Here is an 11,377-nt window from a genome sequence, read left to right on the forward strand (position 1 = left end):
AGTCATCATTATCCCGGAAGTAAATCCCATCAGAGCAACATTCACCTCTTTCACGTTTTCTTCAAGTTTTATTTACAACGATCTATCGTGAATTAAAGTACATCAGTCTTTAATTCTTCCATTCGTATCATGTAAAGCTGTTTAACTTTACAAAATACATTAATAGTCTGACTGATTTCCATCTGTAACACGTGCTTCACAGTATAGATGCATACTTAACTCTTTGATCGGATGCAATAAATAAAACATTTCCACGTGTAATATACGATAAAAAGTCTAAATAAGCCCCGATTAACTTTTCGTAATGTTATTTTATTCGTCATAAAATTATTTGAGTTTACGGGAATTCTTTTCAATATCAGCAGTAAAAATTGCTACATACAAATCTGTATCGAACTGTAAAATTTCTGCTTCATTTCATATAAAACTTTTAAGCATGAGTACATTTCACCTTGAGGTTGTTAAACAACGCATAGTATGGAGACAAAACTCTCTGTTATAAAAACAAATGATGTGTAATGATGTAGAAGTATTTAGGTCTACATATATACACATATGTAGACTGAATGTAAAATGTGACTCTAGTTTGAAAGTTTTGGGCATTTAAAATTTCAACGATTGTTATCATGACTTGCAATGAATTTGTAGTCTTGTTTGTACTCTCTATGTCATACTATTTCATTAAAGTAGAAAGCGAGATGAGATCTCCAGACGAAAAAACATGTGCACCAGGGTTTGTTTGTGTTCATGGGTATTGCGACAAACCACGATTTTACTGTGTATGTGACTCTGGGTGGAAACAACCTTTTTGTGAGACTTCAGAATGCAAATGTGTGGACGGTGAAAGTTGTGTTTTTCAAAATGGAGTTTACCGTTGTGAAGATGAGTCAAATAATTACACACCTGATGGTACGTCAATTGGAAACGTAACCTTTGATTCAACAAGCTACCGGCCGTCTTACATGGACAATGGAACAACAGTTTCACCATCTAATGTCTACTGTGTTAACAACTCTGGATGTGAACATGGTGTCTGTGAGGAAGCACGTTGTATTTGTGATAGTAACTGGGCTGGTAATCGATGCGAAAAGCATTGCCCGCGTTTTTGTTTCCCACCAAAAGCATGTGTATACCATGACGGACAATTATCGTGTGAAATTATAAACAAAACTATAAACGATATAACAACCAATACTGTTGCTGTTGAAGGTACAACAGTTAATAAACCTGTCGATATCCAAGCTAGAAATGTATGTTCTCATCTTTATCTAACAAGACCTGTCCATGAAAGGGAATGTATGCCAAATGGGTTTAGGTGTCATTTTGGTGTGTGTAATGCAATATACTTACCTACACAAATAGAAATGAATTGTACGTGTGATCCTGGTAGTTATGGAGGACAATGTGATAAGATTTGTTGTCGGGACTGCAGTCCACCCTATGGTTCTTGTCGTCTAAATGAGACTGGTCATGAGTACTGTGATTGTCAGCATGACTACACCGGAAAACATTGTGAAAGAATGAGACCAACCAGTAAGTTGATTTATATCATGCTTTGGGAGGGATAAAGAACACAGCGATTGTAATGCTTACCTAGCCTTATGTTAAATTCTAAGAGTTATATCACGAAAAACGATGCAGTATTGCACGAAATCTTGAAGCAACAACACCCCATCCCCCAAATAATACCCACCCCCTCTCTCTCTCAAAAAAAAACCCCAACAAGCAAACAAAACTTAAGGTTTACCATTTATAGAAGGAACCGTTTTTTACGGAATACAAGTTGGACTTAAAACTAGCACAATACCATCAATATACACTCACAATAGTAAGGGAAACCAAACATTTTCAGTTCAGTCATGTAACATAACGGAATGAAAGCAGGTATATCTTACAATATAACAATATGAAATGGACAGACATGTTTAGTCAATTTAGAAATAAAAATAACTAAAATTTATATAAAAATTATTCCAATAAGCAAATTAAGGTATTGTTTTGAAGTAAATCAGAGAGCAAAACTCTAATTAATTCTTAATGTCATTGATAGCGTACTTTACCATACTATAGAAGGTCTCAAAATGACAATATGTCAAACAATTCAAATGAAAAAAAATAACGAAATGATTTATGCTAAAACTATAAACGAAAAAAATAAATGTGACAGCGAGCACCCACTTGATTACAGGATCTGACTTGAGACAGGCACATAAAGAATGTAGTGGGGATTTTTTTGTGTGAACATCTTGGAATTCATGAACTCTCAATCTTCAGATGTCTGTACATTGTTTTATGGACTATTGTCTGTCTTTGTCTCGTTTTTCTATTTGATACATTAGTTTTAATTAATTACAAAGACACATACCCCTGCTATAAGCTTATGAATATCACAGATACAGTAAATTGTGAATATATGGAAGAGAGTCTTACTAAATGACTTTCATAATAAGTCTCGTGTCCTCATCTCTCATCTTAAATGTACTAAATATAAAAATAAGAAGATGTGGTATGATTGCCAATGAGACAACTCTCCGCAAGAGACCAAATGACACACAAATTAACAACTATAAGTCACCGAACGGCCTTCGTCAATGAGCAAAGCCCATACCGCATAGTCAGCTATAATAGGCCCCGAAATGACAAATATAAAACTATTCAAACGAGAAAAATAACGGCCTGATTTATGTACAAAATAATGAACGAAAAACAAATATGATATACAGCAACAAACGACAACCATTGATTTACAGGCTCCTGACTTGGGACAGGCACATACAGAATGTTACAAGGTTAAACATGTTTGGCGAGCGCCCAACACTCCCCTAACCCGGGACATAGGTGCAACAACACAACACAAGAACAAACTGTATACAAAACAATGAGCAAATAACAATAAAATTGAGAATGGAAATGGGGAATGTGTCAAAGAGACAACAACCCGACCATAGAGCAGACAACAGCCGAAGGCCACTAATGGGTCTAATACCTTTTCATTTAAATATCCAGTTCACCTTAAAAATTCGAAAAAAGTAAAATATTTAACAGAAGAAAGACATTAAATGTAATAACGTCATAATGGAATTGTCAATCCCATATCTATTCTTTGGAATTATACACACACAAACTGTATTTATACAATCGAAAATGACGCTCTTTAATGAACTAGATCATAATAAAACATGATAAAAGGAAAAGTGATTAAGATGTGTGATTATAAAACGGTACAAACAAGTATCCAGATACAAGATACCCAGTCATCCATATATAGAATAAACAGGACAAACACGTACCAGGATATAACAATGACCACTCATCCATATAATTAATAAAACTGGACAAACATGTACCCGGATCTCTATTGTTCAATTATATTTTTTAAGTAAACCATAGCCCATTTAAAATCGTCCTGCAGTTTTATGTGTAATTACTTATTGTAAAGGTGTTAATGCACTGCTGAATAATGTTTAGCTGAGTAGCAACTTGAAAATAAACATAAAATCGCGTAGATGTAACTATGATACATGCGTTTTTTTATCTTTATAATACATGCATTTTAATTGACGTTTAAAATTTAAAGCCCGATCTTTTATTGATACATTATACATAATATTTTATGAATTGTTGCAAAATAGAGGCGAAAGATACCAAAGGGACATTCAAACTCACATGTCGAAAATAAACTGACAACGCCTTGGCAAAAAAACGAAAAAGACAACAAGACAAACAACAGTACACAAAACAAAACATAAAAAGTAAAAACTGAGCAACAATTAACTGCAATTAACTTACTAACAAAAAACAAAAAAAAAAAAAACAAAAAAAAAAATGGTTATCCTGATTCTGGTTTTTTTTTTGTTTTGACAAAAGCAATAAAAATGTAGTATAAAACCTACATACGTGATTTTACGAGATTTAGTAACGACAGGCAATACTGGTAGGCTTCATCAAAGCATTATGCCAGTTTGCCCGATCAGTACATTCAAATGTGAATTTTGAGCTAGATAAATGCAACTGGCATTTAGTTATAATAAGTATAAAACAGAGTGTTTCACTTGATTCATAAAAACTATCAGAACATTGCCAATAATAGTCATAAGTCAGTTGATACCATACAAAATGTTGTTGAAGGTTACAGATACAGATATTCTTACTATTTATTGAATTCATATGGATTTCATAGTTTTCGCCAATACAAATTCCCCTTCAGTGTTGTTTGAAAAGTTGAACATTTGTGATTTTTTTATAAATAGTAGAAAAAATGTTTGTTCATTTTAAAAATATGATTTTGGTTATTCTTTTGAGATTTCGAACTGTTTTATATTTAAGGACTACCAGATGATACTTCATGGACATGGTGGGTTATTGTTGGATGTGTTATTGTGGTATTTTGTCTCTTTGCCTTAGTTGCTGCGATACTTTATTGTATGTGGCGACATAGAGTTCTCATGATTATGAAAATTGTTCACAGGTTTCAACCTTTTGAAGACGGCGGTAAGTATTTTTTATTGTTGTACAGTTTGAAGAGTTTATTTTTTGTATCTTACGATTCCCCAATCAGTTAAATTACAAGAAATTATGATGTGAATGGCATGCGCACTACACGTGTTATGATGTGAATGCCATGCGCACTACACGTGTTATGATGTGAATGCCATGCTTACTACACGTGTTATGATGTAAATCCCATGCGCACTACACATGTTACGATGTGAATGCCATGCGCACTACACATGTTATGATGCGAATGCAATGCGCACTACACATGTTTCTGGAAGAACCTGAACCAGGTACAATTATCGTAACCAAAACTTTAAAAGCCAAAACTATGAATAATAAAATGTTTGAGAGCAAACAATACAAAAGGTCCACAAAAAATTAACCCAAACCGTCTACCTATGCTAAACATATAAGCACTTTACATTGAAATAAATTTTAAGTCGAGGCGTATTCCAATCGGGTCGAATCTCTTAAATATTTATTGGAAACTTTGAATTGTTTGCAGATCCACGTTCGATTGTCTCAAACATCACAGTTATAGCAAATTATCCTCTTTAAAACGAACTAATTGATAAAGGATATCTATAATTTACAGTAAAATTGCCGATAAAGTATATGAATAAAATCAACGTTTTAAACTGTTTTGAAATTCAAAGTGGCTTTTCTCAATGGATAGTTGTCTCATTAGCAATCACAACACGTCTCCTCAGTTTTATATTCTTACACAGATATAATTTTACAAATTTAAATTCTACAGGCGATATTGTAAAGGATGACATATATAGATTGTCATCTGTTGACCTGTATTAAAATCAATAAATATTTTGACATAAAGGTAGACAGTAGGTGAGTTCTGAAAAGCTGAATTTTAACTTTAAACGTTTATATATTTATATTTTGCATATTCAATGTAAATTTCAGCCTGTATCACGCAAAATTACAAGATACCGTTGCTGAATTGATGCATTACATGCAATATCGAAAATTAAATTGTCGTCAACAGTGCTTGAAGCTTAGTATCCTTCACTTAAAGAGCATCAAGTCACCAGGAAAAGAAATGCAAAACTAATTGATATACCTGTGAGAAATACTGCGCACCAAGAGTATAAATTATTATTTAAATTAAACATATTTTGTCAACTATTGTTTTCCTTAACTAATATAAATGTTAAACTGAATGATAAATATTATCCAACAATTGTGTCATATGAAAATGAAGTAATTGAAAATTTTAATTATCCGTTAATTTGATACACCTATGTTAAATTTATTACCCGTCAATGTTCTCCAACCAAATATAACTACAAATAACACAAAACCAAACTCGCTTAGCTACATAATTTTCCTGATTACCTTCATAAATAGTTTATTGTATTGTTACTACTAAGTTTAGAATAAAATCACCATACTCGGTTCTAACAATGATTTTGTTTTTTGATAAATTAAAAGATATTTAAATATGAGTTACAAAAATTATGAAAACTTATGGTCCTACATTCTGTCGATATTATGTGATTTTTTATTTTTACACTGAACAAGGTCATGCTTTTCTCTCACGGGTTTTTTTTTCAGTTTGATCTTATGTTGTGCTGTTACACCATTGTCCCAGCTTAGGGACAGGTTTGAATGCCCACACACATATATAACCCCGCCACATTAAGCCTTTATTTTTTGGCGTTTGAAGTGTATCACATTTTGTCATGTCGGGGACTTTTATAGCTTACTATACGGTATGGGTTTTGCTCATTGTTGAAGGCCGTACGGTGAACTATTATCGCTGAAATTATTTGTACTCTGTTGGACAGTGCGCTTGTTGACAATCATACCACATCTTTTTATTTTTTGATAATAAGAACCTCATTATTTTAATCTGGAGCAAAGTTGAAATAATCCTTTCAAGTCAGGAATTTGACAGTTGTTTTCTATTCCTTCCGTTAGTTGGTAAAGTCTAACGTTTGATTTAGCCAGGTTTTATGGACTTTCCCCCTTTTTGAATTTACCTTGGAGTTTGGTATTTTTGTATTTTTTAAAGAAGAGATGGCAAGTATGATACAATAAGAATATTATTTAGATAAATGCCACCACAGATACACATATATGTCAGCCTGATACTTGTTAGTGTGTATTCTTTCAGACGATAAAGACTTTGATGCCTTCGTGTCATACAGGTCGTCAGAAGCAGATGAAGAGTTTGTCTATAAACGACTTTACCCTAAGTTGGAAAAAGAGATGGGGTTTAAACTTTGTTTACATTACAGAGACTTTATACCTGGGGATAGTGAGTATTGAATTTATACTGCTTTGCACTCCTGGTGAGTGACGGTAGGAATGGGCCTTTAAGACGTCAGGAACTATATACATTGTACCTATAGTGATTATGAGAAATGTTCTGTAAGAGTAAATGAACTATATACCTAGGGGTGGTGAGAAATTTCCCATAAGAGTGAATGAATTATATACCTGGTGATGGTGAGAACTGTCACGTAAGAGTATATGAATTATATACCTGGTGATGGTGAGAAATGTCCTATAAGAGTAAATGAACTATTTACCTGGTGATGGTGAGTATTTTATTTCTTTGGTTACAATTAAATGACCTGTGATGATTAAAGGCAAGTAGTATACTTTACTATGCAACAAGATAGTTTGTATTTGAAAAACGAGTAACCACATCTCTTTTTTAGGATCGTCTGTGTTGTAAGAGACGGTTGTTTGTACTTGCCACTTGTCTACAAAAATTATGTAAAATAAAACATAAATCATAAACAATTTAATATAGACTTGAAGGATTAAAATTTAGAAGAAATTAAAAGTAATTATTTATTTAGGAAGTCGTCCGGTAATAACTACATTAAATTCACATTTCGTAGTCCTAACCAAATGTTAACAGACAATTTTTTATGTATATTTTATATTTTTGTCGTTGTTTAGCTATCTCATTGACGCGTAATCCACATCTCCGTCAATGAATATTTGCATTGCTATATTCACAGGTGTCATTTGGTTTATCGAGAGAAATGATCGTGAAAGAATACCTAACGGTTGTCAAGCATTGCGATTGGATCGTGAAAGATCTGATATCGGATCGTGAATGTAATTAATGTAAATTCTACTTGAAAATCTGAGAAAAAATCGCTGAATTTTCAAAACGCGGAACAAATCCGAAAAAACAAATATGTCTGTCAAAATGATTCAACTTTCTCATCAATACAGTGTAATAAGATAAAGAAAATATGCAGTACTTTATGAGGAAACCCAAAAGGCGCAATACATGTCTATGGGATCCTTTAAAAAAAACACGCTTTTTGTACCCATAATGGTCACATTCCAATATACCATGATATATTTGAAAATTAATCTTTGGTTTGTCCGATAGAACAATAAAATAAAAGTATGCTCTTCCCTTGAAACCGTTCACTTGTTTATGAAAACATTGAATTTTGTTGATTTTTCATCAAACTTGATCGTGAAAGATTAGGCAACGCATTATTTTGATCGTGAAAGGTAAGGCGTGACCAGACTTAATAATCAGAAAACAATATGTTTTTTACCAATTGATATACTTGCAGCTGATGGAAGCGTGTAACTTTTTTGATAAGAACCAACATTAAAGCTTTCATTTTTTTATTTTTTTAAATTCAACACTTTACCTCGAAAGTTAAAAAAATAACTAAAAACGTGTCTAGATAAGTTGATTTCCAAAATAGAAGGACCTCCACGAGCGTGGGTAAATTTTCATTCAACATACTTTGACTGGGATGCCCAGCTTGAACTATAGTTTAACCGATTAAGTTCTAGTCTCAATCGTGACAACTTTTACTGAATCTGCACTGGCATGTCTAGCGATATCATACCTTTGTCAGTTCGCGTGTGAAAAATTCAGCTCTGAGAATCGGTCTAGTACAATTCAGGCAGACCTGTCTACTTACCGCCACTATTTAGGCAATAATATGGGTATGCAACGTTTAAACACAAAAAGTTAACCATCTACCATATCTAATAGCGAAAACAGCATCTTTCACTAACAATATGAGATTGAACGATAACCATTCAACCTTTTGTGTTACAGTACTTTCTTAAGTTCTATATATGTCTCTTTATATACAACGTAGCAGATGTGAAATGATTGCCAATGAGATAACAATATATTACAGAGTAAAGAATACCAGAGCGCAAATGCTGAAATGTCTCGTCTGCTTTACATGTGATAGTATATATGTTGAACGTCTGTAATAGTAAGGGTTTTACTAGAAGTGTCACATACGCTTAAGATTATCAATGATCCATAAAAAAGAGGCCAAGGTAAGATGAACCATGCCATACAGACCGGTACAAACATCCCGTACACCAAATATAGTGGTTCTGATGCTTACAGTACCTTAAAAACTGAAAATCTAAAATTTATGTTTGGCCAATGAATTCGGAACATGTACACCATACACCAAATACAGTGGCCCTATAGCATACAGGTAAATAAGCAAAAGACCAAAGCCTACAAAATAAACATTGCCCAGTGATGCATGATAATGAGGTCAAGGTTAGTTGAAACCTTTCTAGGCGAAAATGTACACCTTACAATCATAACTTACATCAAATACAGTTACCCTATAGATAAACGAATCCGCGATACAGACTTGGCCACAAAACTAAACCTTGATCTATGAAATAAGGCACAGTCGAGGTCTGAATATATTAATACTTTGAAATGCTTAAATGTATTGAGGATCTTCGCTTTATAAATATAATGGGCATGAAAATGAGAAATGAAAATTATTAGATTTGTATAAGACAATAAAACTTATGAAGGTTGGACAAATAGACTGATATTGCTATAATTCACCTAGTCTGTGTGGTATTATAAGATAATTGGATCAAATGGCATTGCACGATTATAGCCCTATTCACCAACAAAAGAGACCCGGGTTAGTCATGCAAATCTAGTTTTTTCTATACCAATAACAAATATAAATTATCATATAATTGAAGAATGATTTGAACGTCATCGTAGCATCAGATCTTTTACGATCCTTTTCACGATCTTCAAAAAGCGGTACGTGATCTTTCACGATCCGAAATATCAATTTTGTGTAAAATATTTCTTTTTTTACAAATTTTCTGATTATGCTTTCACAAACTAACTTTGAGAACCATTTGATTCATTCAAATGAAATGACCTTTTTTGTAGAAAAGTAGTTTAGTCATTCGAATTATGAAAAAAACCATGTTTGTTTACATTTTTAAACTCATTGAAATGTCGAGGAACAATCAGCCTTTTGTAGTTTTGTAAACACGATGTACTTTTAAACCTAGATTTTCTCACATACTGATCATAATGCTGAACCATTTTGACAGACAGTTTTATTTTGTTGTAAATTTGTCCGTGTAATTAATTAAATTAGATTAATAATTGACCTTGTATATGTCTTCTCGATAAGATTGAATTCACGATCCTATACAAGAGCTCTCACGATCCAATCGCAATACTTGACCACCTCACGATCATTTCTCTCCATAAACTGAATGACACCCGTGATATTTCTTATATGAAATTCTTTTCTTTACAGCAATAGCAAACAATATAATATGGGCCATAAACAACAGCAGACGTACAATCATCGTTATCAGTCAACAATATATACAGAGCGACTTTACACGGTTCGAGTACCAAGTAGCCCAGACAGAGATGTTAAAAAGGAAACATAAGATCATCCCAGTACTTCTGGAAGACATAAATCATGTGGAGCATGAGATGGACGAAAATCTAAAAATAATCATAGAATCTGTTACTTACATTAAATGGCCAGGTGAAAATACTTCCAAAGCCTTAGACCAGTTTTGGAAACAACTACACTTATCATTACCAAAGAAACATAAACAGTCATCTTCCTCACCTTTTAGTTTCTCAAACAGTATTTCTTCATTTAGACTTAGTGATAAAGGTAGTCAAGATATTGTCTCCGAAACTATTTTAACTAAATCCGTGAAACCAGAGAAAAATCCATTGGTAGAAATTCTGGACTCTGGGTCCTACCATAGCTACTGTGACGATCGTGATGAAGGCAGCAATGATGATGACAATGAGAATTCATGTGAAGTTCAAATTGAAATTGACATAGATCAGATTGAAGTGAAATGCTAAACAGAGGAGACCGAAGCAGGATTATGTTATATACTGAACTGTATGTACCATGAGTGTTATCAATGATGGAATGTGATAAAAATCTTTTAACAAAATGATGGAGGTAATATCGCATGATTGTTTTTTACCAAAGTTGATCGTATGAGCGATTGGGAAGAAAATATCAAGGTTGTGTTTTTGTTAACATATTGTTCAGATAAATGGGCGTTACTTTAAGTGGGATGGTTGATACTGCAAAACATATTTTAACCATCATATGTGCATGTGCCGGCAGTTGAATTAAAATGACATCTGTGATATTGCTATGCTTATAACATTATGCAAGTAAAGAAATATCGGAATTTTAATTAGATTGTTTTGCCTGTCTAAGACAGGAAACTCGTTGATAGTTGTCTTTAGTCATGTTTTTGCTAGACAGTGAGTTTAGTGTTTATGGTAGATCCTTGATAGTTTGTTGGATTTATTCACTCTTTTTTTCTTTGGGTTTTAAGTGTTGTTGGGATCCCGTCTCATTTACGTATAACTCACATTTCCTTAATGTTTTTAAAGCGGAAACTCGTGACTGATGGACATTTTTCTGAATAGAGACTTCACGGAATCGACTGCCTAAATCAAATGCAGCAGTTATTTTCATCAGAAAAACTCAGAACCCCCCCCCCCCCCCCCCCCCCAAAAAAAAAAGCGGAACTAAACAGCATAAGGGACGTTTAAAGGAATCGCCAACAACCTTTCTCGATAGAG

General features: G+C 33.3%; 1 protein-coding gene across 2 annotated transcripts; it reads left to right on the forward strand.

Annotated features, from left to right (window-relative positions):
* Positions 1-439: 439 nt before the first annotated feature.
* LOC127735979 (neurogenic locus notch homolog protein 2-like) lies at positions 440-11,020 on the forward strand. 2 transcript variants are annotated; one of them, XM_052246471.1, is made up of 4 exons: positions 440-1,533; positions 4,327-4,491; positions 6,632-6,775; positions 10,062-11,020. In XM_052246471.1, the coding sequence occupies exons 1-4, from the start codon at positions 627-629 to the stop codon at positions 10,634-10,636; spliced, it is 1,791 nt and encodes a 596-aa protein (XP_052102431.1). In that variant the 5' UTR covers positions 440-626; the 3' UTR covers positions 10,637-11,020. The 2 variants fall into 2 exon arrangements, with proteins under 2 accessions (XP_052102431.1, XP_052102440.1); XM_052246480.1 differs by lacking the exon at positions 4,327-4,491.
* Positions 11,021-11,377: the final 357 nt, after the last annotated feature.

The sequence above is a fragment of the Mytilus californianus genome, unplaced genomic scaffold (assembly GCF_021869535.1).
Source record: "Mytilus californianus isolate M0D057914Y unplaced genomic scaffold, xbMytCali1.0.p SCAF_1, whole genome shotgun sequence".
NCBI classification, from domain to species: domain Eukaryota; kingdom Metazoa; phylum Mollusca; class Bivalvia; order Mytilida; family Mytilidae; genus Mytilus; species Mytilus californianus.